Below are 27378 nucleotides of genomic sequence, written 5' to 3'. Positions count from 1 at the left end.
TTAATTTTTTTTACCAAATGAGTTTTTTTTTTTTTTTTTAAAAGAAAAAAAAAAAAGAAAAGACTTTTGGAGTATTAAGCGTACTTTTAGGCCTCAAACACACCCAAACAATTCATAAGTAAATTAAGTTGATGAAAAAAGAAAAACAAATCGTTTTGCAATCTATGATGAGGTATATTGGGACCGCCAAAGCTATAAACAAAATTTAAGAAACAACGTCAGCAAAATACCAAACAGGTGATCATTAAACAAGTAGGCAACAAGAGGCTTACAAGTTATAATAATTTAATAAAGCTATTTTAGTTTTCCAATTAAAAACCTTTTTCTAGTTATATTTTATGTTTCTTTCTAGCCCAAGTCAATAGCCTCAATATATACATTATTCATCCATGATGGGGGGCCATCTTGGTTTTCAATGGATGACCTAGAAACCAACGTGGTGACCAAATTAAAGCAAGCATTTCTTTTTCTCACGAGATAGTGCAGAGAATGTGAAAGTTGTCCATGCATCATGGGAGATCAATTTATAGCAAGTTGATTTATATGGTGTTTGGATGGCCGGAAAGGAAATTTTGACCAAATGTTTGAATTCCAATCCTATTTGATGGCCCCAAGCTAATTATATAGTGCCCTGAAAAAGATGGTTATATGGTATATATTTTTTTTTCTTAAATGGTTATATAGTATATACTAAATGGTTAGATTCATTCATTCTTATAAGCGTATTATAAAAGATGTCTTGAATTCAAAGCTTTAAGCTTACACGTGACGAAAATTATCATAATAAAAATTAGATGATTAAATTCATTCATTTTTGTAAACTTAACTTTTAAAGTAAGTGGTAATTTAACAATTAGGTTGCAGAAACAAAACCAACATCCTTAATTTGACAGCACAGGTTTGTGGTTCAATTCAATGGCAAAAGTGGGTAGTGGTCATGGTCTGAGAAGGTCTTAGAATGGAATATTGTTTGAAAAAATAATATATATATATATATATTGCAATCTACATCAATATTAATTGTGAAAAAGTAATGGATTTACGTGTAATATATATATTTGTAAAGGAGAGAAATAACAAGCATATAGTAGTACTACTTCTCCTGAGATAAACAAAAAAAAAAAAAAGAGCATAAATCTGGTACAAGGTCGCTTTATGTGACTGAGTGGCTCCTTCAACGCATTTGGTGGAAATCAGGTAAAGTCCACCCTAGAAATATTTTGGCAAATCTCTGTTGCTGCTGCATATCTCTATCCTTTCATATATAACAATGTCAAACCCTCTCTCTCTCTCTCTCTCTCTCTCTCTCTCTCTCTCAGTTTTAACTAATTTTCCTATGCCCCACACCAATATTACCAACTCATGTGCTTCACGATTCTCTATTTATTCTATTCTATGTTTTTCTCTGCACTATATGTGCTTCCTTTAAGAGGGTTTCTCTCAAACCGGCCACCAAACCTCATTTCTATATTTTTTTTTTTCTTCTTGAAATATTCATCTTTTCTCTTTGCTTTTTGGGATGGAGAACTCGATCAATTCTATGAGCAAAGCCCTCTCATCCAATGAAAGAACTTCTGGGTCTCCCGAGGAGAGTGGCTGGACTGTCTACTTTGAAGATTTCTTAGTCAACAACAACAACGAAGAACACATGATGAGTCGTTATTGCTCTTCCCGTTTTGAAACCTCTAATTCTCTGGTTTCTGATGCTGCTTCTTTGATCGGGAAAAAGTCTATGGTTAAGAGTAGTAAAAGATTGAGCTTCAAGAAGAGGAAAACAATCGGAGCTTTGGTTGATGATTCTCTGGAAGATACTGCTAGCTCTCCTGTCAGCAGCCCCAAGGTCAGAATTTTATTTTTCATATTCACATTCTTTGAGCATATATATGTGGAAAATAATCTTCTTCTCTTTTTTTTTTCTTTTTTTTTTTTTCTGTTTTGGTAGGTTTGTAATGAACTGAATGAGATGAATATGAAGATTGCAAAACGAAGCGATAATACAGAAATATCTCAGGTAATTAAACGTACATCTATTAATTATTTATTTCATGGCTAGCTTTAATTTGTGAGTGGTGAATGTATGAGTCATATATGAGCTAATTACAAGGAGCCTTTGTGTGCTGTTTTTTATAGGAGAAAGGGAGTGCTTCAGGACAGATAGAGGAGAGAAGTGAAGTGGGTTTTATTGGGAGAGATAGTGATTGCACAGAACTAAAAAAGAGTGGCCTTTGCTTAGTTCCTTTCTCTATGTTAATTAATTATTTTGGGTAATTAATTCCAATTTAATCTTCCCTAAATCACTGTTATTTCTGTATATAATGCAATTAAGAGTCATTGTTTTAGTATCAGCTCCAACTATATATTGAGAGCCACTCCTTTTTTTTCTTTCTTTTTTTTTTTTTCTTCCTAATATTGAGAACCACAATTTATGCAGAAAAAGGGGGGGAAAATTAAGTGGCCTTGCTTGCATTTGAGATATATATATATATATGGAGAAATAATATAGGGAAATTAAGATGAAAAAGAAAGCACTTTTTATTAATTAAGTTGATTGATTATAGTACCGACAGAAGTACTTTAGAAGAAGTCCAAACTTTTTACTAGTGAACATTTTTTTTTTCTTTTGTTTTTTTTTTGGGTCATTAATTCTTGCAATCATCCATTCGAATATATAGAGAGATTATATTCCACGTTAGGTCCACAAAAACCTAGTCATAAGATGTTGGCAAGAGCAACACATATCAGCAAATACAGGGTTTCGTAGTTATTATAACACCGTTATCCGATGATTAAGAGTCTGTTTGATTTCGCAAGTAAAAAGTGCATTTTAAAAAAATTAATTAGTGGTTTGAAAATGTGAAAAAATCCAAGCTTTCAAATAGCAGGTGTAAAAAAGCACGCAAAACTTTAGAAAACAAACTACAATTTACTGAACACCTAACTTTTAACTGTATTTTTATTAACCATTTTTTAAAATTACTATTTTTTAGAAGTAACGGTGCGGGAAATTAATACACGCACAACCAAAAACAAATGCTTGGTTGTATATTAATGTACATATATAGTACATCACTTGATTATTTATGCCAATAATTGAAAAACAAAATCTTTTTTTTAGTTAAAAAAAAAAAAAATCTCTACTGTTCCTTCTTGTTCATTCTTTACAAATCAAAAAGAACATAGGTTGTGTTTGGCAAAGGGCCGGGCCGAACCAGATCCAAAAACCCAAAAAATTCTTCTTAAAATCAATTTCAACATTTTTATTTTTTACATCACATCAATCACTTTTTATTATTATTCAAATAAAAAAATCACTATAAAACAAATTTTTTTTACTTTTTTATACAAAATATTTTTACTTTTTTTCCTATATATATCAATCAAATTTATGTAGTACGATACTATTCTCTTTTTTCGTTCCATTGTCGAACACAATTATAATAATTAACCGGCATGAACTCTAGAAAAAAGGCTGATATTCCGTACGACAACCATAAATCAAGTGTCGTTCCTGATGATCCAGATCACCGACAAAAACATAATGTAGTTTTGACAACTACTATTCATAATTTGCAATATTGATCCACGGACTAGATGTAGGAGCCTAATACTTTCATTTCAAGGGAAATTGAGAGATTTATTTTACGGTGAAGACTTTGTTGTAATTTTAAATAACGCGATAATATATATACCATTAAATTTATAAAATTTTATAGGAGTTTGCTTTAGAAGATGGAATACAAATACTGTAGACATTTATAAAAATTATTTGTTATTTTAATTTTATTATTATTTTTTGAAGTCTTATAGTTGATTGACTTTATATATAGTTGCATGGTTATAAGTGCAATAGTTATAAATGTGCTACTTGCCTCCATATATATCTAATTAATTTCAAAGAGAAATGAAAGAAAGAAAAGGTCGACAGTCTATATATATAAAAAAAAATGGGGACTTTTGAACATATTCAGATGTTAAGGTACAGGTCTGTAATAAAATAAAAATTTAGGAGAGATTGCTTGGACAGGGAAGCCATTAATTAAAAAGTTTCATAAGTGAGAAAGATTCTCACTTCAAACAAAAGCAAGTTGAGCAGTGAAGTTTCATGGATGCCCTCATGATTAGAATGTGATTAAATTAATTAATTACTAATTAACATAGAATTTGTCCCCTTACCGAACCATTTCCTTTCATAAAGTCAAGCTCAACTCGGATTTTCTTTTTTCTTTAGAGGAACAATTATACACTCTTCGACGTGGCACTAAAAACGTCATGGAATACGTATAATATGAGAGTGAGAATGTGTTTAACGTTTCTCTTATATGATTGACTCGGTGCTAAGAAAAAAAAAATTGATATGCAATAAAACCTTAGAATAGAGTTGGATTGTGAGGATTTTTTTACTTTTTTTGGATGAATGATAGGATTGATAGGGTTGGCATTTGGAAGTTCCTAAAAGAGGAAGCTTGTCACTTCAGAAAAGAAAATTAAGAAGCAACCTCACGCCTACATTCGTTGAACTAGCTAGCTAGCTAGCTGCATATGAAGTTCATGGGATGCCCATAACTAAAATGTGTATGCATTCATGCCACCTAATTATAATTAGAAAGAGTTCGAGCTTTGTCACTTACCTAATAAAATGGGAGATTCCATGGCCCCATGAGTTGATGTGCTAACACTATTATCATCCCATAAAGTCAAGCTCCCATACATGTTCTTCAAACTAGGATGACAAATCTGAGTACTAATAATTAATTAAGCCTTTATTTGAGGGTTGAAACATTTACACATTTACACTTGCTTTTTGGAAAAATTTCCAAAATGACTTGACCAAAACAGGCAGCTAAATTTTGTTTACTTATTGGAATTGTCATGCTTTGTGTACCCATTACTCACTCAGTAAGAGCCTAATCAAACTGTTAAGTCAGTTTAATTAAACGCTCCATCGACAAGTCATGAGGCTCAACATGTGAAATCTTTAAGTGAGACGGGGTAAAAAACCTATAACCGAATGACAATAACTAGAGAACTAACTGTATAATTAAAGTGGCCATGTGTTTGACATGAAGTTAGCAATGATCCCCCACATGTTTGGGTAGCTTTTAAAAACATTTTGTATGGTTTCATGGGACAAGCTGCACATGGTAAGATGTGGATGACACACAGAGACATGGTGTTGGACAAATAACAATCCCACATATACACATTTGATAGATATAGAACGGACTTTCTGACCCATTTGAACTTTTGTGCCACTCTCTAGTGGCTATCACCACAAAGCCATCCAATCAAAATGATTTCAGTGTCCTTGATTCCTCACAATACACAAGGTGTCCCTCACAACACGTTAAACACAATTTCACTTGACTCTTCAAACCTTTGGGAGACCTAGTGATCCTAAATTTGGTGGGATATGAACAGGACTTAAAAAAAAAAAAATAATAAATAAATAAATAAATTATGCGCATCCGGGGAATCGAACCCCGGTCAGTACCGTGGGAGGGTACTATGATACCACTACACTAGATGCGCTCGTTGACTATTCTTCTGAATAAACAAACTATTTTATCGATCCTTTGTTAAGTCAGAAGATTTATGGAATTATATTCCATAGCAAGATAAACCTAATAAATGTACTTATACAATTTTAAAATCCGAAAAATATAATTTAGGAGATACGTGGGCAGCCATAAAAATCACTTTGCCAAAGACTACTTGGTTACATCTCATATGGTATCCATACTATTATCCCTAAACATACTTTTTTAATGGTTTGGTTATTCATATTGGATAGAATTTTCAGCAAATAAAAGCAGCTTTGATGGGAAGGCAACTATACAGAGCAGAAATCACATACTATAATCGTTCCCTAATAAGTAAAATCAGGAAAAGAGTTTTGCATATATCTTTTTATGTTTCAACAGCAACCTTGGTCCTTCTGAAGGAAAGGAGTTCACTGTCTTCTTGAGACTGTCCAGGCAATCTACTTATAATAGAGAAGTAGCTCTGATGTTAGAGAAGCTTCACCCACTCTTTCTTTATATATGCAATGCCATTTTCTTGTTGGTTGATAATTCCTCTAAATGAGAATTTGATTTATTGGCTATACTACTTATCTACAAGCTGAGACCAATTCAAATCTGCTTATATGTTAAAGGAAGTCCAAAGAAAATGAGGTAACATCACAAACAGTACTGATAGACGGACATATTCAAAATTAATTTTCAATTATTATGATTATTAATATTCATACTACTTGAAACTTCTTATAAACAAGATATTCAGCAACAAGAAGTCTGGAAATGCACTAGTTAGGAGGTTTATTTTCTCTCTGGAAGCTTCTCTAGCAATTCTGGTATCACCTCAAAAAGATCACCTACGAGTCCATAATCAGCAACCTGCAATTCAAGGAGAGCTTTTAGAAGGGCAAAAACCAGATGCAAGAAAAATCTCTTTCCACAAAAGCTTGCATCCGAAAAGAAATCAAAGCAAAGCAGGATTTTCAGTGAGTAAAAGCATTGAGCAAAGGCATTACTAATGCATCATTCTATCGCAATTGAAAAGAGGTTATCTAGCTCTAAAAGCTGAAAGTTGTTTAGATTTTTTGGCAGTCAAAGCAGGGAAAGGTAAGATCAAGAAAACTTTAATTATTCTGAAAAATATAAGTATTCTCCATTAGCGGTTTGCTCAATGACTATAATTCGCTTGTATGGTACACACAAATTTCAGTTTATAAGTTTAACTGTTTAATCAAACTGAAAAGAAAAAAGACAACTTCCTGATGATCTCATATCCCAAATGTAACCAGCAATTGCATACCGTAGGAGGAGAAAACTAGCAAAGTACATTATTTACCACAAGACATGGAATTGCTAGTCTCATTTGAACACACAGTTACCATTTCCCAGCACGTAAGTGTTTCATCAAACACAAGAAGATGAAAAATGGCTCTCTTTTTTTTTTTTTTTTTTTAAATAATAAGATGAAAAATAGCTTTGAAATGCACAAATTCGACTAATTGAGCAAAAGAGCACAAAAATGCTAAGCCATCACCTGAAATATGGCTGCATCTGCATCTTTGTTAACAGCAACAATGACCTTGGAATCTCTAATGCCTGCCAAGTGCTGGATGGCTCCTGATACACCAAAAGCCATATATAACTCTGGGGCGACAATCTTTCCAGTTTGGCCAACCTGACACAAAAAAGCACTCAACTAAGACCATGGAAGAAAACATATATAAGAACCCCCCTCCCCCCTCTCCAAAAGTGAATCGTAAACATATTTATAATGTATCAGAGGCACCTCAAAACCCAAAAAGACAGTAAATAATATTGTGTTTCTGTATGTATTTCAAATTATAAACAGTGTTATTGCGTGTATGAGTATTGTAATAAGTACTCAAGATGAAGCATCTACATTGCATACATTTTTTCTTCTTTCCTTTTTCTTTCTATTTTTCTAGGTTCCAAATTCAGAATTATCACAGCTTTCAAGTCAGAACGAACAGCTGAAACAATTCTACTCTTCTGAGTTGCATAACAGCAATTAGAGCAAATGAGTTCAAACAAATTTAAGATTGTAAAGAACAAGGAACTAATGGAATGAAAGGGCTATCTGATGATATTAAGTGATATATACAAAGTTGGAGATACCCATAATAGGTGTTACCTGGAGGTCATTAGGAACAAATCCAGCATCAACAGCAGCACGGGTAGCACCAACTAAGCAAAAAGGAAGAAAGAATCACCAAATTATACTTATATTGTTGAGAGAGAGAGAGAGAGAGGTCATATTTACAACAACCGCATATGCTTATATGTCCAAGATGCAAGAACAAAAATTCTTCTTAAATGTAAAATGTACCAGCTGCACCAAGTTTCTCTGCAAGCTTCTCTATCATCTTGAAGTTCTCAGCATTTTTCAACCCACGGCCCCCTGTGACTACAATTCGTGCATTCCCAAGATCTGGGCGTTCTGTATTCTGAGAGGTCTGATTTACATATCTAGATTTACCTATAGAATCTGTTAATAAATACACAATACCCTGTCAGGAAATACAAGTAATTACCAGATAAATCTGATTACCCAGAATCACCCAATAAATTATTAACTTCAGCATTTTAAATATTGAACAAGAACTACAAATCAATAGATAAACAGAGGACTAGATACATTCTCTTCTTTCGATATATACAAGGCAGAGAGTAGCCGACAAAAAGAATTCCTATCCATTGGAAAAAGAAAAACAGACCTTCACCGAAGGTCGAGAGATCAACCTGGGAGATAGGAGCTTCATTATCTTTTGAATCAGCTGAGGTTGGGGGCACTGGGAAAGATGTGGATCTAATGGTCAACATACAAGGGCTGTCACCATTATATCGAACTGTACAAAGTGCATTTCCAGCATATATGGGCCTGCCAAATGATTTTAGATCTTAACTTCAGTCAGATAAGGAAATCTCATTTACCTTGACACATAGTTAAGGATTAAGAGTGAACTTGAATAATGCTAAAGCCCGAGGAGCAGAAAACGGCCCACCTTAGCACCTTTCCAGGACACAAGAAGACACCATTAAAAGTGAAATTGTATGCCATTTAGTGTTTGCTTTCAGTTTATGCGATTGTGATGCCTCATTGAGGATTTCAAATATTTCAACTTTCAAGCATTGCTTGATATCGATTATCTATATGACATAATGAGCTTGTAAAATCATCAGGGAATTAGCATTAGCATAAGAACGGTTACTCTGTTAAAAAATGAGGTGAATAATACCTAAGGTTTTATAGCTAGGTAAAGTAAGTTGATTTCTAGAAATCGCTAATCCTTTTCTTTGCTAATGTCATGTGATGTGCAAAAAACCATTCTACCAGTGTAGATTAACTGAAGAAACATGATAATGACAACAGTGAAGCAGAAATGAATGCCTAGAATTTTAATGATGCTTCTTTTTGCAATATTGCTCACTATGTTTTGGACTTTTAGGTAAGGGGTGGATTATGAAACCAGTAGATTGTAGATGAGACCATTTTTATTTGATTACATGCAAGTAGACTAAGGAATCATGCTTCCTACTTGCTGAATAATTTCTCTTGTTTTAGAAGAAAAAAAATTCTGCATACTGGGAATGTATGAATGTCAGAAGATTTTCAAGCATATTATTGTTTGAATATATGTATATACAGTTTTGTTAACTTCTCAAAACAAGAGCAGCAAGTTGTCATAAATAATTAAAGGAATATGAATATCAGGATCAGTAACTTTACTTGGCACCAGCCAGACCCATAGAAAAAACAGATATAGGGACATTAAATAATAAAAGCAGTAATTACATATTCTTTTGTCTGTTTAAAGGAATATGAACCATTAAATGAAAAAAGATTAAAAAAAAAAATACCCTCATGTTTTTCTCGTCATGGTTCCTTCCTCATAGACATAAAGGACATAGATATCTAACAATGCGTTGTTGGATAACTTTAAACAACGATCAACAACCTTCAGGGTAAGCTATTAACTTTAGCATCCCTGTAGGCTGAATGGTTTCATGTAGGAATAGACAACATATAAGGAGAAGGCATCAAAATCATGTAATAGGGCTAAGCAACAGCATGTACCTGACAAATAAATTAGGTTCAGATATTTCAATAACATCTGTAACTGGAGAAACATCTAACAGAGCCGCTGCGCGTGGTAGAATGTTTTTCCCAAATGAACCTGAAGGTGCAATTATGTGTGAGTAGCCACCTCTCTGCTGAACCAAATGGACTAGTTTAGCCCAAGGTTCTGCTAAAGGATATGTAAATTTATCCGAATCAGCTACAAGCACCTGTGCAAGAAATAGTGTCTGCCAACTTTCAGAATCCCATAATATTATGTCCTTGAACTGTGTCTCAAAGACATATCACTCTGAGATGACAGGATTGTTAAAAGTATTGATACATTGTTTTCTTCCTTGAACATTAACCATGAGAAAATCAAAGACAACAACGTCTCAGAGGCCATCAATCTTCCGGGCTTTGGCAAGGTGAAAAATCTCGCTGGTCATATGTAACTCTTGAAAAGTATAGCAATGCTGTGGATTACTAAACCAGATATTTTGACTCAGTGGGCTGCTCTATGAAAGAAGACCAAATCAACACTTATTTAACATTCATTATACCCAATTTTGCCTCTATCTTAAAGAATAAATGCTAATCCCATTTCAGTAGATTTCCCAAAAAGCACCTCAAAATTGATAGACAACTACAGGTTCATTTTTGAGTGAAAAATGAAATGACTATAGGAACAAATAGCAGCAGAAAGCCAGGAAGTCCATGCAGAGTAAGAGGATCACAGGTTGAGTTTAAGCTACCTGAGAAACTGCAGGATGACATGAGGCGGCATGTGCAGCAGCTTGTTGAAGTGAAGGACCCAAGCCGGCCAATAGCACAGAGATGGAGTTGTCCTTGTTTAAAGAGCTTGCAGCTGCAACTGCACTCACAGATGAGGCATTGATAGAACCACCTTCATGCTCAGCAAGAACCAACGTGCTAGCCTACATAGAAAAAAACTGTATACAGTCATCCCCAACTCCAACTTGTAGGCTAGTGAGCCTAATATATAGAAGCATGCTCTGCATGTGTTTTCTTCTTTGCATGCATTTCAATAGGTGAAAGAGTGATGATATCAATTTGCTTCTGTCTTTGATTGTATGAGTTGTTTCTTGAATTTCTTAAGAGTTGTGCTTTGATTGAAAGAATAAGCCACATGACTGGCATTTTCGTTTAAAAGGAAGTTTTTTGGATAACAAAGAGAAACTTGTACGCTAGCTAGCCTCAGGATTATATTGTTCTAATGCACGAGTAAACCTTGAGCACTTGAGCTATCCCTTACCCAAGCATTAGGTCAATGAAGGGATTCGAACCTCAACCAACAAGGTAGGGAGTATACCCACTTGCCAGTTTAGGTAACCCTATGTATTGAAGTATTAATTAAACGATTAAATTCATAATTTCTTATTAATTAAAACTTTTAGGATAAGTGATTATTTAACATATTATCAAAGCATGGGTCATGAGTTCGAACCTTAACTCTATAGTTCATCCCACAATTTTATTGGGTCACACTTATTAAGAGTGAGTTTGAACTCAAACATGAGGAGTGTTGAAGTATTAATCAAATAATTAAATTTACTCTTTCTTTCTTATCGGTTTAAGCTTTTGGAATAAGTGGTGATCTAGCGCAACGAGCCAGCTTAAAAAAAGTTGGTCGAGGTGATGCATATGCCTTTACAGATTAGTGTGCATAGAAGAGTTTTTAGTTCATTTTTCTTTCAAGCTTCGTATATAGAAGGGTCAGCTCCCCCACTGAGAAGCGTGCCTATAGTGTTCAAGTACCAATACAAAATTTCTCTTTAACTGAGAACTCACTGGGTTCCTCTGCTTGAGTGAGGTGAAACCAATCAAATCATATTTGAATCGGATATTCTCTTCTTGTGCCTAAGCCTTATAATTCTGAAAAAGCCACCCCCATCGAAAATCTCAACAAAGAAAGCGCTAGAAAACATGTATCGGAATTAAATCCATATCATATATTCAAAGACGCATACATAAATATACATATCCAAGCTTAGATAGCAATCATATGTAAATGGTCGAGAACTTACGGATCGAGAAATTAAAGAGTGGAACGGAAGGGTGCGTTTCGCGAACGCTCTGAGCATCGCGCGGGCTGCCATTGCTTGTGCAAGCTTCTCTCCTCGATGGGAGATGAAAACGACGAGGCTGATGGGAGCTCGATTTGTTTAATGAAGAGTTTCAAACGTCGTCGTATTTTTAGTAGTTCAGCTAATAGCAACAATAACTATAATTCAGGGGCAGAAGCGAAAAATGAAAGATAAAACATGCTTGAGATTGAATTTGAGAAAAATAATTATAATAGCAAAAATAGTTATTGGGCCAAAGCTTTAGTAAAAGTGCGTTTTAGTCATTTTTAGGCTTTTTGACCCTTAAAAGCGCTTTTAATTTTTTTATCAAATGAGTTTTTTTTTTTTCAAATAAACTTTTTGAGTGTTAAAAGCATTTAGGTCTTTTAAACGTAATCTCAAACAGGCTCTAAGAAATAGAGCTTTTAAGTCAAAAAAAACTTTTTGATAAAAGCTTCATTTTTTAATCTTTTGTTAAAAGTGTGTTTTAACCATTTTTTGACATTTAAAAACGCTTTTCAATTTTTTTACCAAACAAATATTTTTTTCTTCAAACGAACTTTTTAGTATTAAAAAAAATTTTAAATCCCTCCCAACCAGCCTAAAATCTTGTTTGGAATTGCGTCTGAAAAATATAGTTTTTAAGTCAAAAAGAGCTTTTGGGCAAAAGCTTCATTTTTAAGTTTTTGTCAAAAGTACGTTTTGGCGATTTTTAGGCTTTTTGGACCCTTAAAAACACTTCTAAGATAGTTTTTTGGCATGTTTGAGATTGAATATGAGAAAAATAATTATAATAGCAAAAATTGTTAGTGGGTTAAAGCTTTAGCAAAAGTGCGTTTTGGTCATTTTTAGGCTTTTTGACCCTTAAAAGCGCTTTTAATTTTTTTACCAAATGAGTTTTTTTTTTTTTTTTTTCAAACGAACTTTTTGAGTGTTAAAAGCACTTTTAGGTATTTTAAACGTAATTTCAAACAAGCTCTAAGAAATAGAGCTTTTAAGTCAAAAAAAAAAGCTTTTGGACAAAAGCTTCATTTTTTAATCTTTTGTCAAAAAAGTGTTTTAGCCATTTTTGGGCATTTAAAAATGTTTTTTAATTTTTTTACTAAACAAGTACTTTTTTTTTTTCAAACTAACTTTTTAGTATTAAAATAACTTTTTAATCCCTCCAAACCAGCCTAAAATCTTGTTTGGAATTGCGTTTGAAAAATAAAGTTTTTAAGTCAAAAAGAGCTTTTGGGCAAAAGCTTCATTTTTAAGCTTTTGTTAAAAGTGCGTTTTGGCCATTTTTAGGCTTTTTGGACCCTTAAAAGCACTTTTAATTTTTTTACCAAACGAGTATTTTTTTTTTTCAAACGGACTTTTTGAATGTTAAAAGCACTTTTAAGCCACTCAAACGCAATCTCAAGCAAGCTCTGAATGACAATATGTTACCTTAATTGGATTATGCATTAAAAGGAAAATTACGTACGAATCCCTCCCATAGTAAAACGACAAGATCTAAATAAAGTAAAATAATAGAAGAGAAATTTCTACTTCTATCAACTTTGGTGATTTTTCAGCTGTTCAGAAATTTCTACTTCTATGCAACTGAAGATCACGCGCGCAATTTGAAGCAATTGTTAGTCTTATTAACTGACAATCATGGCGGAAATCCTCTGTGCCGGCGGCAACCCGTCATTATCCTCGCTTTGACACTTGAATTATGTCTCATCTCCTCTGAACTTAATACAAGGAACATTTTTACTGTTTTCAAAAGGGACCGATTAGGGATTAAAAATCTTATAATTGAGGGAGGCTCTCCGTCGTTTGTCCCCGCCCTCTAGCGCGCACCGGAAAATCCTGGTAAAGCATCATTTTTGTTGTGTTAGAATATATTTAGGATTTTTTATTATTTTATTTTTTATATATATGTATATACCATGTATAATTGTCAATACTAGAGGACACATGGGTCAATTTAAACACTAGTCGGGTCAAATTATTTAATTATGAACCAACGTATTTAAATGAGCTAGGGACACGATAGGATTCACATAACTTGTTTAATAAACAAGTAATGTTGGGTTGGCTCGATACAACCCTATTTATATAACTTATTTAATATACAAATCGTGTTAGATTGAGTCAAACATAATTCGTTTAACTCATTTCAACATATATATGACTTTATGAATTTTTTAATTCACTCATTTAGTGTTGGATTCGTATCGGATTGGTGGGTTGTATACAAAATTGTTATAGTCTTAATGTAATTACATCAATAAAGAAATAGGTTGTTGGATTTCTTTCATTAGTAGTAGCTTTTAAGGCCAAGCCACCTCAAATTAAAAGGAAAAAGGAAGCCACCTCAAATTTCTATGTTATTTATATTTTCTGTTATTTTCTTACCTATTTTTAAAATTTATCATTGAATTTGTAAAATGTGACGTGAATTTTAAAATTATCATTAAATTTGAGATAATTATTATTATATTTTAATCTATCGATAATTTTAAATACTACGTCACATTTAGGAGGACTTTAATTCTCCTTATATCATTATTTGTGGTCTCACGTATTCAATATGAATTTGCCCATTTTTTATATGGAAATGGACAAGAGATCAGTAAAAAATAGAGAAATAAAACATTTATCTTCTATAACCTATTTGAAGATTATTCCTCCCATCAAACAAGTAACTATGTTTTTATAAATCACATTTTGAAACCACAACCTATACCTATCTAATTAATCGTTAGAATATATGGAAAATATATTATATTTTCCATATATTCCATAATTATGTTGATATTGAAATATTCTTTATTTATGGGTTAATTGTAATCATATATTGGGATTGTAATCAAATCAAGGGGATTCCTTGATTTGATTACAAAACTTATATTTAGACATTACCCTATAAATAGGGACCTTTGTATTGTAGACAAAATCAAGTTAATGAGCACAATGTAGCCTTTAGGGGTATTCCGAGTGATGGACGTAGGTGTCTAATACCGAACCACCTGTAAATTATTTGTGTTTAATTTTTATGTTGCTTCCGCTTATATTCCCTCATATTTATTATTTCAACATGGTATCAGAGCCAATTTCTTGTGGTCTTCAATAATCACGTGCCACCTCCGGCCATCATGCTCCGCCCAAAGTTTCTGCGGGTTCAGCCACAACCACCAAATCCCAAATCAATCCAGATATTCACTGGCCTGTATACTCCTGATAGCCAACACCCGCGTTGCCATCAGATGACTCCCACCACCGCTAGCTACACACAACCAACACCAGTTTTCGTTGATCCACTTCCCCGTCGGTTGCCACGGCTTCGGCCTGATTCTGCTCTTGACAGCCAACACCGGCTTCAGTCGAGACGCCATGACTCCACCCACCGTCAACCAGCAACCGACCTCCACTTCACTGGCCTGCATACTGTTCGCAGTCGCAAGCAGAGAAATCCCAAGGTTTATCAAAGGTGCGAGAAAGCTAGCAAAATTGCAAACTGCAAGTTGTGGGAGATGATTTATACGGCTGCCAGGCGCTGTAACATAGCTAAGAGACGACCTTAAAAGCTCCTCCACCTATGAGGTTTATACAATATGCAATGGGGATGTGGGTCACCTTCGTATATTGATTTTGTGGGTAAGTTCTGCTGAATCTTTGGGTTTTGTGGGTAAATTCTGATAAATCATTAGGATTTGGGAGTTAGGTATGTTAAAGTTATGTTGAAAGGTTGAAAAAAAAATAAAAAAAAATAAAAAATAAAAATTGCTGCGTGTGGCATGGAGTGAGGAGAGAGAAAAGAAAGAAAAGAAAAAGAAGAAAAGAAGAAAAGAGAAGGTGTCAGCCAAGTGAAGAAAAAAAAAAAAAAAAAAGGAAGGAAGAAGAAGCTGTCCAAGTGGACACATCACGCGCGCCACGCGCCGGTCAGATTTGGTGCGCCGATCTGATAACCGTCCAAGTGGGCTCATTTTTTTTTTTTTTTTGGCTCATAGTCAGCCCTGGCCAGTAGTTGGCCCCTTTTTTAATTTTGGCTCATTGTCAGCCCTGGCCCGTTGTCGGCCCTTTTTTATTTTTGGCTCGTTGTCAGTCTTGGCCCGTTGTCGGCCCATTTTATTTTTTGGCTCGTTGTCAGCCCTAGCCCGTTGTCGGGCCCTTTTGAAGTTTGGCTCATTGTCAGCCCTGGCCCGTTGTCGGCCCATTTTGGAGTTTGACCCGTTGTCAGGCCTTTTGAATCTGCATTCACCAGCCATCTGCAGCAGTCGCTAGCCGCCCGCCAGCCTCTATCTCTTCCGGTAGTCGTCATCATCTACGGCCCGTTCCCTGCCTCCACCACCGCTGTCATCATTGTTTCGGATTTCAAACTCAAGGTTCCAGAATATTCCACCTTGAGTTTGAGGGGGGATGTTAGAATATATGGAAAATATATTATATTTTTCATATATTCCATAATTATGCTGATATTGAAATATTCTTTATTTATGGGTTAATTGTAATCATATATTGGGATTGTAATCAAATCAAGGGGATTTGATTACCAAACTTATATTTAGACATTACCCTATAAATAGGGACCTTTGTATTGTAGACAAAATCAAGTTAATGAGCACAATGTAGCCTTTAGGGGTATTCCGAGTGGTGGACGTAGGTGTCTAACACCGAACCACCTGTAAATTATTTGTGTTTAATTTTTATGTTGCTTCCGCTTATATTCCCTCATATTTATTATTTCAACAGTATAAATTCAAAAAGTCTAAAGATAAACGTGCGGACAGTTTTGATAAATATGAAAAATAAAGGGACCATTTTTTTGTATTAAACTATATATTAAAATACTATTGATAAAGTGCGGACAGCGATGGTTATAACCCACCCTATTCCAGAAATCCAACGACCCCTCAGATGATGATTTGTGGCACTTTCCATCAAGGAATTAAAACGTACACCACACTCGGGATAAAAAAGAAAAAAAAATATCCGCATAAGATGCGAAAGTCAGAGTGCGGAGCTTAATACTTGTACAGAGAGAGAGGGAGAGAGAGAGAGAGAGAGATACGCAAAAGAACAATAGAAAATCGAGTGCACATTAAGCTCATTCGCTCCCCAAACCCCCCGCAGATCTACTATGCCCTTGCATTCTTTGATTTGATCTCTCCCTCTCTCCCTCGCTTTCGTGTTCTCTCGCCCGTCTGAGAATCAGAATTCGCAGCCATGTTTTCCACCAGCAAGATCAAATCCGTTGATTTTTACAGGTCAGATCTCTCTTCTCCTTCTCGCCAATTCCGCATTTCATTTGCTTTTTTTCTGCTTTAATCTCTGCTACTGATGCTAACTGTGTTGTCTATATATGATGCTCTTGGAACGTTGTGGTTGGATCGGGAACTGTTTTTTTTTTTTTTTTTGGATTTTTATGTGTTTTCTAATATGTTGAAATTGTGTTTATGTATGTATGTATGTATGCATGCATATGAGAATAATTTATAAAGGAATTATCCGAACTTTTTTCTAGCCTCGTACAGAAATCGGACTGTGATATAAGGTTTTGTTTGCGTTGGACTATGAATGTGAGTGAGCTTGAATACGTAATTGATAATACACTGTGATTCTAAGTAGGGAAGTGGCTTTTTTCTAAGTTCTGGAATTATCAAATTGATCGCTAGAGTTTGTGAAGAACAATTTGATAGTGGATGATTTTGCATGGGAGACTCATGGTAGTTATTTGAATTTTATCAATCATGCATGATAATTTTGGAAGGTTTGGTCTTTTGATGTAAAATCCATCTCTATCCTAACTATAAAGCTTGAGAGAAAAAGTTCCACTCTTAGTGAATACTCTTTAAACAGCACTTAATGTGCGCAGGGATATTCTTTGCTTCCAATGCAATGAACCTGATCTCCATGCTTTCATTACACTGTAGTGTGGTGAATCTAGTGATTGACTACAAAGCAATTAAATCTATACAAAGATAACTAATAGAGAATAGAGATGGAGATTAATTAATTTCTCTCTTTAAAGTTTTCCTACGGGTAGAAGAAAGGAGACCTAGGTGACAAGATGAGAAACCCAACTTTTGGTCTTTTTTCTTTTTTCCTTTCCCTTCTGTTTAATAAATTGCAGCAAAGTAAATGTTCAAATACAATATTTTTATGTGAATTGTAATGATATTTTATGAATTTGTTTAAGCCACTTATTCTTTTCTGTCTGCAGGAAAATTCCAAGAGATTTGACAGAGGCGTCATTATCAGGTGCAGGATTATCCCTAGTAGCAGCACTGTCCATGATGTTTTTATTTGGAATGGTAGGTAGCTTTTGCCTCCTTAGCTGGATTTGTATGGGCTTGATATCAGATAATTTATTCTTCATTGCATTCTGACTTCTGAGGTTGATGATTAATCTAATCTTTTATAGGTAAGACTTTTATCTATTCTTGTGATTCATTTTAACTTCCTAGATGACAGTACACCTTTTTTGATGAATAATAATTTATGGATGAAGAAGAAAAATTCACATACACAAAGAGTATACAATAGAAGTAACTACCTTAATAGGGTTGAAAATTTTAAAAGTTAACAAGATCTACAATACTAGAGGAAAGGAAATTAGGAACAAAATATATAACCCAATCTAAAATGAAGCTCAAGAAGGAGGATTTTAGTTGTAGCACATTAGACTCGCGGTCTTCAGAAAGACAAAGATTTCTTTCTCTCCAAATACTCCACATTAGTAAAGTAGGGATGACTTACCATATGGCCTCTTCGGATTGTCTCCGTCCTCGTGTTTTCCAACAATGAAGTAGCTCTAGAATATTGCTTGGCATGACCCACGAGACTTGAGAACCTATGTTTGTCATTCCCTAATCCCCCCCCCCTCCCCCCCCCACCCTTTTTTTGTGGACTGTTATGTGTATTTTTTTTTGCTTTACTACTAGCTTTTGTTTCTTTATGTAAATAATGATGTTCATTTTACAGGAATTGAGTAATTATTTGACTGTCAGCACATCTACGACTGTTATAGTTGATAAGAGTTCTGATGGAGACTTCTTACGCATTGATTTTAATATCAGGTAGAGTTCTTAATGGCATTAGTTGACCTTTTAGTTGGTTATGAAATTCTTGTGAACCATCTTTGAGATAGATAAATGCATGTGTCTTGTGTGCACGTGCACACACACAAAAAAATGCACATATAATGGTATCAAGGCATTGACCAGTGAAGCTAAGGTCTCTTGGTCTTGATGTTTCTGGGTTTGGGCGAACTTGTAATAATAGAAGGTCCCTTTTTTCCTGAGGCTAAATAGAAGGTTCCTGTTATAAGGCTTTTCCTACTATGTTGCCAGAAATGTTATCTTATATCTGTCTTCTCATTCTTCCAAATAATATTGACTAATATGGCTAACCTCTCTCTCTCTCTCTCTCTCTAATTTGGTGTACTTATTTCTTCTATATTGTGTTGTAGTTTTCCTGCCCTCTCATGTGAATTTGCATCGGTAGACGTGAGTGATATCTTGGGAACAGTAAGTTTCTATTATTCCATTTGTTTCATTGATTACTTCTACAAAATGAAGTCTGCTTATGCTCTAATGATTGTTTTAATTATTTGATCAATGTGATTATCTCTCTACTTGTTTAACTTTGTTCTTTTAATACACACTTTTATATCTTGGACGTTCTGTATGTGGAATATTTTCAGAAAAGAAAACAAACAGTTGCTTCTTACACCAAGCAAAAATAACTTAGAAATTTGAATAAATAATAAGTGCTATAAGAATACTATGATTTAGGGCATTATATGTTGGTAGTCACCAATATTGTATTGAAGTTGTGATTCATTAGGATTTTGAAAGTTGAGGCAAGCATGAGGAAATTTTCAAGGCAAGGAGTTTTGCACTTTTCATTGCACATGCAATATCAACTGTTAGCATTCTCCAGTAATCCAGTAATGATAGGGAGTGCGACAATGTAGTTCTCTATGCTACATTGGCTAACTTGAGCCAACATTAACAACCTAAGATAGCATATGCCAATTTAACTCCTGACTTCAAATATATTTTCTGTTTAAAACTTTTTTTTTTTTTTTATTGTGGGGGGTAGACAGTGTTCAAAGTTCAATTTTATGTATGCTCCATGCTTAATTTTCTATTCAGAGGCATCCCTTTTGTATATCTCCTCTTTTCTTGATTAGTTGCACCCTTTTTGGCGCAAATGCTCCTATCGGGTGTTGATTAATTCTTTGAAGGATAGTTGCTCTCAACTGCTCCTTCTTTGTACCTTTTCTATTTTCTCAATATAGTGTAATCTGGCCTGATTCTGTGACCTTCTACCTTCAGAACAGGTTGAATATAACAAAAACAATTCGCAAGTTTTCGATAGATCCAGATTTAAGACCTACTGGTGCCGAGTTTCACTCAGGACCAATTTCTCATTACATTAAGCATGGGGATGAAGTTGATGAAGAACCTGTTGATGGCTCTGTCCCACTAACAGCTCAGAATTTTGATAAATATTCTCATATGTAAGTGGATCTCTTCTGAGTTTCAGACCTTTAATTAATTATCTTTTTTAATTCTCTTATTGTTGTGAATCTCCTTGTAATGTAACAATTATGGTGATGCCTCCCCTTGATTTGTGCTAAACAATTCTTTTGCAGACATCAGATTTTGGTTGTAAATTTTTTTGCTCCTTGGTGCTACTGGAGCAATCGCCTGGTATTATTATCTTCATCAATACTTGGTTACCATCTTGGAATATTTTATTTTACAACTGCAGCGGTGCTTAATTAAATGATTGCTGCCTAATTGGCTTTACTCTTGCAGACTCCATCTATATGAATTATACTTATGGAGATAAAATTGTGGATTTCCTTATCTGTTAAAGTAGCCCATTTGTTTTGTTTGATATGATTCCGTTTGATATAATGAATTTTCACTGCAATTCACATCTTTGAATCTGAATGCCTATGATGCATTGCAAAAAGGAATTTAGAGATCAATTCAACTTGCATTTAGTGAAGTAGTCACAGTACAATAAGGGAGAATTTAGAATCCCATATCTTGTAACAGTTATTTTTTGAAGGTTTTGGTCATCAAACCATTCGCTTTTGCTATGGTATTCCTGTGATTTTGATTAACAAAATGACACACTGGGCTTATGCCAGGTAATTAACTGCCATTGATTAAGAGTCGCGGTGATGACGAATTTTACCCATTCTAACATCCAAGCTTACAGACAGTGGTGCTTACAGACAACTGACTTGCCTCAGACATACTCTATTCACTGAAATTTATAATTTGTAGCTCCTGGACCAAAGGAAAAGAATTGAATAACTTAAAAAAGAGGGACTGAATGTTATTCCACTCCCCCCAACTAGTTATTTTTCATTATACCCTGTTATCAACTTGCCAGTTGCAGTGGGTACTGCTCTAGATATGTCTGACTTGTTGGCTACTTGTCAGTTGTACCTCTTGACTAGAGCACTTTTACCTGAAATCTCCTCTTAGGAAGCTTTTTTTGCTCTAATTTGCTATGTTAGTCACTCTGGACGCATAGAGTGCATCTTTCTATGTGCCAGAGTCATGTTATAATATGTTGAACATTTACTTGTAACATGAAAAATGTCAACTATCATTTGTATTTTGTATAACCTATGCCTCTCTTTATTTTCAGTGAAATCTCACTGGTCAAAAAATCATTTGTAGTGGGTCAATTGTTTGCTTGTTGCACACTAGTTGAATATCTAAATGCTTGGAGTTCATTAATACAATTTTTTTTTTTTTAATTTTTAATTTTTTTTTTTTTTATGGATGCTCTCCATCTCTAATAGATGCTTGCCTCATTTTCTCTCTGTTTAGAAACCAGCATGGGAAAAGACGGCCAAAACAATAAGAGAAAGGTTGAACACTTTCCAGCTTATATTGTTTCCCATCCTTGTAATGAATTTTGCATACACACACACACACACACGTTGTCCTCCGATCTGTGACATCGATGTGCTAGCCTCGTTTTCACTCCATCAGCATCTCATACACGCACTTGTTTGTCCAGATACGATCCAGAGTTGGATGGGCGGATTCTTTTGGGAAAGGTAGATTGCACTCAGGAACCTGACTTGTGTAGGAGGTACTTTCTAGGTTTATCCTTTCTTACTTGCAGGTTTCTTTTTTGTGTGGTTCTAATTTTAGCTTCAAGGCCTTCATTTCTAATTTTATTTGTATGCAAAAATCTAAATATATGTGACTCCATTTTTATAAGACTGCTGCGGCACTCGATTTATCCATATGATTGGATACTGATCCTTATAGAATTAGTTTAATCTGCTTGTTGCCAGTGACTTCGGCTTTTTTTGGTGGGGAGGATGGAAAAGTAGGAGGAAAGAAAAGGTAGGAAGGATGGAAACAAAGCAAGGATGGAAGAGATTGTATTTTGCATTATTAGCATTTGGTAGAAGGGATGGAAATTGGAAATTCTCATTAGGCTTACGCTTTTAATGATATTGCGAATACTTATATGTTAAAAAAAAAAAAAAAATTCTCATTAACATCTCTCCTATTTTCCACCCACATTTGGTGAGTTTTTTTTTGTGGGGGAGGGGTGCGGCAGGGGCATTTGGAAAACTCTTACCTTCCCCTTTTTCCTTTGTTCCTATTTTTCTCTCATTTCAAGCAGTGAAAAACAAACTCTTGTTCATTCTCTGTTTTCTTTCCTCCCTCTTCCTTTCTCCTCCTAATTAACAGACAATCAGTGTCTGGAAGAAAATCTGCAAGGAAAATTCCCTTTCCAGACAGTTACTGTGAAGTAATAAAGCCAAACCAGATTCCACAATGTGTCGGTGTTTCCTTTCCACAACTCAGAACTGGTTTGGATGGGGCTGCAAACTATTGTGATTGTAATATTGCTAGCTATGCTATCAAAATTTTCATGGCTTCTTATTGATAACAAGGCTTGTAAGGAATGATTATTTCAATATTCTTTATCCTAAAAATTGAAAATATATTTGCGATGGTTTTATGGATGAAGCTGGTATATTTATTTCAAAAAGTTACAAGATTACTTTTTAGATTTTTTTTTTTTTAAAAAAAAAAAAAAATTTTGGGGGACGAGGGGGGCAGGGGGAAGGTGGGTGGTTTGAGGGGATTACTTTATTGCTAGAGTTTTGATGCTTGGTTATTCCACAATTTGGGGGCCATTGTATAATTTTCATGAGTCTTGATCGTTTTTGGTTTGGATGACCTCTAATGTGCACAGTGCACATTATACAAGGACTTATGGTAACTACTCTGTGTGATCTTCTCATGCTTATTTCTAAATGAATTCTTGTAATAATGAGATGAATATATTTTGTATCTCCTTTGTGAGAATAGTGGTGACTTATTTACTTTATCAGAAAAAAGAAAAAAATAGTGGTGACTTCTGAATTACTTATGGAGTTCACAGTGTTATGTTGGATTACAACTTTGTTTATTTTTCTTATTCTTTTCCTCTGCTTAGTTTCTCACTTTTGTGCTCTTATTCCTAACTTCACCTTTACTGTTTAGGCATCATATACAAGGCTATCCATCAATTCGCATTTTTCGTAAAGGAAGTGATGTTAGGTAAATAATTTATCTTTTCGTTTATGCCTACGGTCATTCTCAAGCGATGTTCAGTGATTTTTATAGCTTGCATAAATTTGCACATTATACTCTTTGTGCGTTCAGTTGCTGAAGAGGTTTTTATCATATGCTTCATATTCACATCCATTATCGATTCAATCTATAAAAGGTTCATCATTGTATCCCCATAAGAGTGGGATGGAGAATGAGGTTGTGGGTTCAAAAATAACTAGATACGGGTTTAAGTTACCAATCAAAAATATGTTTATGATTGTGTCTTTTTATCTAATTTTCCCTGCAGGTCTAAGTAGTTCTATGGGACAGCAATTGTAATTGTTAGGAATCAACTGGTTCTAATTTGAATATGTATTGCCTTAGGGTTGTTTTGCATGGTAACCAGCATGTTTTGCTCGTTCCATAAGCATTTATGCTCTATATATTATATATCAACTGCATCAGAGTTTGAAGTTTGTGAGGGATGTGTGAGGTCGGACTATTGGCAACACTGTTAGGCTACTAATAAGGGGTTCGCAGAAGATGCATAGTTCTGTCATCTCCGCCTGTATTCTGCAATTCTAATTCCTTGTTAGTTGACTTTCTTCTGTCACAGGGATGACCATGGACACCATGACCATGAATCTTATTATGGAGATCGAGATGAAGATAGTTTGGTTAAGGTACAGAAGCAATTTGGTTTGCTTTTAGAATCACTTTCTTCCAATTTTTGTGTTTACACGTTAAGGGTGCAACATGGCCTTGCAGACAATGGAAGCTTTGGTTGCAGCTATTCCAGTGGAGTCTCAGAAGCCAGCTTTGGAGGGCAAGTCTGCAAATATGTCACAGAATGCTAAAAGACCTGCACCATTGACAGGGGGATGTAGAATTGAAGGATATGTGCGAGTTAAAAAGGTAATTTCCTATACATATGGAAATTCATGAAAGTATTGCTTGGATATTTTACACTTATCCATAAGCGAACTGTTATTGCAATAGAACTCTTTTGTACCTTCAGAGTTCCAGATGTGAGCATGCCTAGAGATTCTTCACATCCTTGAAATTACTCTGAAAACGAAAGTATTTGGCAATAATAACACACCACTGATAACTATGGTGGTTACAGAAACTATACTTATGCTCTCAACATATTCTGGCCATTCCTTGGACCTGTAAATTGGGCCAAAGTGTAACACTTTGCTGTTTTTATTTGGGTGTTAAAGTTTCAAATTAAAGCTGTCTTGCTCTCTGCAGGTTCCAGGAAACCTTGTCATCTCAGCTCGTTCAGGAGCCCATTCGTTTGATCCTAGTCAAATGAATATGTCACACGTCATATCCAATCTTTCTTTTGGCCGGAAGATTGCACCTAGGGTGATGAGTGATGTGAAGCGCTTGATACCTTATCTTGGTGGAAGTCATGACAGGTTGAATGGGCGACCATTCATTAATCATCGTGATTTGGGTGCAAATGTTACTGTAAGTTTATGCAATCCTTCCTACTTTTTTTTTTTTTTGTTGCTTCTCTAATGTTCTTTCACACATAAAGCAAATAAAATAATTAGCTGTTTTGCACATGCACAAGGAAAATAGCTTATATGAGAAGAATATGCTAAGCACAGGATTTGGAAGTTAGAGGTTCCAGAAAAATCTTATATATCAGTTAAATGGAAATCAGTGGATGAAGATAGTCTGCACCCATGATGTACAATGTTTAATTCCCACAATTTTTTCAAGCACTAGAACCAAGTTGAATACATTTATTTGATCTGAAATACTGATTATGATTATGGTTAGTTGTTGCTGAATGGGGTAAATCATTCTATTCCGATTCCCCTTATCCGGTGGAAATTAGCTCACTAGTGATTCATTCCTATGTGATCTTTGTATGTGGATGATATTTGGATGTTCAAGCGCTATTTCAACATACATTTATCAGATTACTTCATTTGCAGATCGAGCATTATCTTCAAATAGTTAAAACGGAGGTGATAACAAGAGGATCTCATAAATTAGTTGAGGAATACGAGTACACAGCCCACAGCAGTTTGGCTCAGAGCCTATACGTACCTGTTACAAAATTCCATTTTGAGCTTTCTCCAATGCAGGTTTGGCAGCCAACTATCTGCATTTGGATTTTACTCCCTGCTTCTCATTTCTAATTTTTCTTTTCCTCTCCTCTTTGTCAGGTTTTAATAACTGAGAATCCAAAGTCCTTTTCACATTTTATCACAAATGTCTGCGCAATTATTGGGGGTGTTTTCACGGTTGGTATTTATGATTTTCTTTGACTCTTCACATCTTATGGCCGGATTTGGATTTTCAGCAATTTTTTCTGCCAATTTGGGCAGCTCTTGTGAAAGAACCCATATGGGATCTACCTGTTCAAATAAATAAATTTTAGGTTGTCCAGTTACTTATTTGGGCAGGTAGGTCTTATAGAGAAGCTCGCTCGCATTTGCTGCAACAAATTTGTTGAAAATCTCTATCCTGGATAGTCGGTATCAATTGACTACATTTCCTTTGTGTTTCAGGTTGCTGGAATCTTGGATTCCATTCTGCACAACACCATTAGAATGATGAAGAAAGTAGAGTTGGGTAAAAATTTTTGATAGATAGGTGAGATTTTAAGCGTATAAGAAATTCAGATTTCCCAGAAACCCATACACTAGTGACGGACATTGGCAATTTATTCCGCAATAAATGTACAATGAAGCATGAAGTTGGCTATTCTAGTTGCCATCACAGGAAATGATTTGGAAGAAGGAATCTGAGCTTAATGGTTGCATGCGATGCGATCTTTTTCCTCCCTTTAATTTTTTCTTTCTAGTTTCTAGTTTCTAGTTTCTACTAATGTTTAGTTTTAATTGGTACGGATGGCGGTGAGTTGGTTGTGGAACGTGGAAAATGGTAGTGAAATTACCTTAGCTGGTTGGGCTGCCCCTTGGCTGTGGGGAGACAAATGTATTTTTGGTGTAATGCTATACGTGCTACATGTTCTTCATCCTCAATTTGGAGTTGTCTTTACTTCCATAATTTTTTGTATGGGTTAGTGATATTTAAGATTCCTCTAGGCATGGCAAAATAACATCAATATTTGGAGTAAAATGTCAAGAGTAGTAACTTCGTAGCAAAACTTCATAAAAAAGCTCCTTACATTCGACTCCAATTTTGAGAGGTCTTTAGCAAAATAATACTGTACTCAGCCAAAAAAAAAAACCTTAAAAAAAAAAAAAAAATCCCTATTCTCTCTCGTCTCAAACAATTAAAAAAAATAAAAATAAAGAAAGAAGACTTAAATAGAGTAGCGAATGAATAGAGAATGTAACGCTGAGTAGAATTTGGATTGATTGTTCGAAAGGTAATTTAGTAAGAGTAAGAGAGAAAATTAATAAATAAGCAAGAGAAATTTTAGCCACTCAAAAAAAAGAAGATAACTATGAGAATACTTGAATTTATATTCAAATTGGAATGAATAACTAATTAAGTTCATGTCTAATTATGATATAAGATCAAATTGCAAATAAAAATAAAAACTTTGCTAGAAAATTGGCGAAATCCAGGAATAAAATCACCACTTAAATGAGGAAAATATATTTCCGGATTAAAATGAAAAAAATAACTTAAAAGTAGTGATTCAAAAAGAACAAAAATATAAGTGGATTTTGGGTCCGAAAATGACATTCACCAAGCATAGCTCGGTGGCCAAAAAGAGCTTTGTGGATTGGAGTTTTATGCACAACTTTAATACTTAGCTAAAGTTATGTCTGATTTATGGTCTATTGCGCAATATATATTGTCCAAATTATGCATAATTCTACCGATTCTTGTCATTCTTACACTAATCAATCTACTAAAACTCAAAAAGATTATATATATATTTTTTATTCCTTTATCCACGTTTCCATTGATCAGCTTGAAAATTCAACCAAACATATCCTTCTTTAACTGTCATTTTGAAGCTATTCGTGAACTTTTTCAATAGGTATATATGTTCAAAAACTCATGCGGCCGACCCGACTAGGGGTGCAAAGGCGGGCGGTTTTTAACCGCCCGCTAACCGCTATAACCGCCAACCGCCTAACCGTTTAACCGCATTAACCGCTAACCGCCTAACCGCCATAACCGCC

At 34.7% G+C, this 27378-nt stretch overlaps 4 protein-coding genes and 1 non-coding gene across 5 annotated transcripts in view; 3 read left to right on the top strand and 2 right to left on the bottom strand.

Moving 5' to 3' along the window:
* Positions 1-1202: 1202 nt before the first annotated feature.
* LOC132176441 (vascular-related unknown protein 1-like) lies at positions 1203-2340 on the top strand. Its single transcript, XM_059588646.1, has 3 exons — positions 1203-1840; positions 1943-2011; positions 2131-2340. Exons 1-3 carry the CDS (start codon positions 1520-1522, stop codon positions 2266-2268), a joined length of 528 nt encoding a protein of 175 aa, XP_059444629.1. The 5' UTR covers positions 1203-1519; the 3' UTR covers positions 2269-2340.
* A 3118-nt stretch (positions 2341-5458) lies between these two features.
* On the bottom strand, positions 5459-5529 carry TRNAG-CCC (transfer RNA glycine (anticodon CCC)). The gene has a single exon. It is a non-coding gene; the product is annotated as a tRNA-Gly (tRNA).
* A 676-nt stretch (positions 5530-6205) lies between these two features.
* On the bottom strand, positions 6206-11780 carry LOC132173390 (electron transfer flavoprotein subunit alpha, mitochondrial). The gene is made up of 8 exons (XM_059584886.1): positions 11643-11780; positions 10350-10532; positions 9613-9824; positions 8252-8415; positions 7864-8022; positions 7669-7721; positions 7051-7191; positions 6206-6395 (listed from the first exon to the last, which is right to left on the bottom strand). Exons 1-8 carry the CDS (start codon positions 11712-11714, stop codon positions 6318-6320), a joined length of 1062 nt encoding a protein of 353 aa, XP_059440869.1. The 5' UTR covers positions 11715-11780; the 3' UTR covers positions 6206-6317.
* A 4849-nt stretch (positions 11781-16629) lies between these two features.
* Positions 16630-26259, top strand: LOC132173389 (protein disulfide-isomerase 5-3-like). Its single transcript, XM_059584885.1, has 15 exons — positions 16630-16921; positions 17878-17968; positions 18639-18733; positions 19126-19183; positions 19997-20181; positions 20317-20374; positions 21518-21558; positions 21711-21785; positions 23201-23257; positions 23868-23934; positions 24020-24166; positions 24506-24727; positions 25204-25356; positions 25438-25515; positions 25783-26259. Exons 1-15 carry the CDS (start codon positions 16881-16883, stop codon positions 25858-25860), a joined length of 1446 nt encoding a protein of 481 aa, XP_059440868.1. The 5' UTR covers positions 16630-16880; the 3' UTR covers positions 25861-26259.
* The window catches only part of LOC132174545 (protein disulfide-isomerase 5-3-like), a 3435-nt gene continuing 2181 nt past the window's right edge, over positions 26125-27378 (top strand). Inside the window, exon 1 of the mRNA XM_059586183.1 lies at positions 26125-26130. Within this exon, the coding sequence (XP_059442166.1) occupies positions 26125-26130 (6 nt within the window). The remainder of the gene's footprint in view (positions 26131-27378) is intronic.

Source organism: Corylus avellana, chromosome ca3, assembly GCF_901000735.1.
Source record: "Corylus avellana chromosome ca3, CavTom2PMs-1.0".
Classification (NCBI taxonomy): Eukaryota; Viridiplantae; Streptophyta; class Magnoliopsida; order Fagales; family Betulaceae; genus Corylus; species Corylus avellana.
The sequence above is the reverse complement of the archived record's forward strand: the minus strand, read 5'-3'. Positions and strand labels throughout refer to the sequence as shown.

Coding starts and splice junctions, on each gene's coding strand:
- LOC132173390 (XM_059584886.1), bottom strand. CDS start 11,714: ATGGCAGCCCGCGCGATGCTCAGAGCGTTCGCGAAACGCACCCTTCCG. Junction 9,825..10,349: donor GTCATCCTGCAGTTTCTCAG/GTAGCTTAAACT, acceptor TTTCTTGCACAG/GTGCTTGTAGCTGATTCGGA. Junction 6,396..7,050: donor CAGATGCAGCCATATTTCAG/GTGATGGCTTAG, acceptor CTTGAATTGCAG/GTTGCTGATTATGGACTCGT.
- LOC132173389 (XM_059584885.1), top strand. CDS start 16,881: ATGTTTTCCACCAGCAAGATCAAATCCGTTGATTTTTACAG. Junction 18,734..19,125: donor CGCATTGATTTTAATATCAG/GTAGAGTTCTTA, acceptor ATTGTGTTGTAG/TTTTCCTGCCCTCTCATGTG. Junction 24,167..24,505: donor GATATGTGCGAGTTAAAAAG/GTAATTTCCTAT, acceptor TGCTCTCTGCAG/GTTCCAGGAAACCTTGTCAT.
- LOC132176441 (XM_059588646.1), top strand. CDS start 1,520: ATGGAGAACTCGATCAATTCTATGAGCAAAGCCCTCTCATCCAATGAA. Junction 1,841..1,942: donor CTCCTGTCAGCAGCCCCAAG/GTCAGAATTTTA, acceptor CTGTTTTGGTAG/GTTTGTAATGAACTGAATGA. Junction 2,012..2,130: donor ATAATACAGAAATATCTCAG/GTAATTAAACGT, acceptor TGTTTTTTATAG/GAGAAAGGGAGTGCTTCAGG.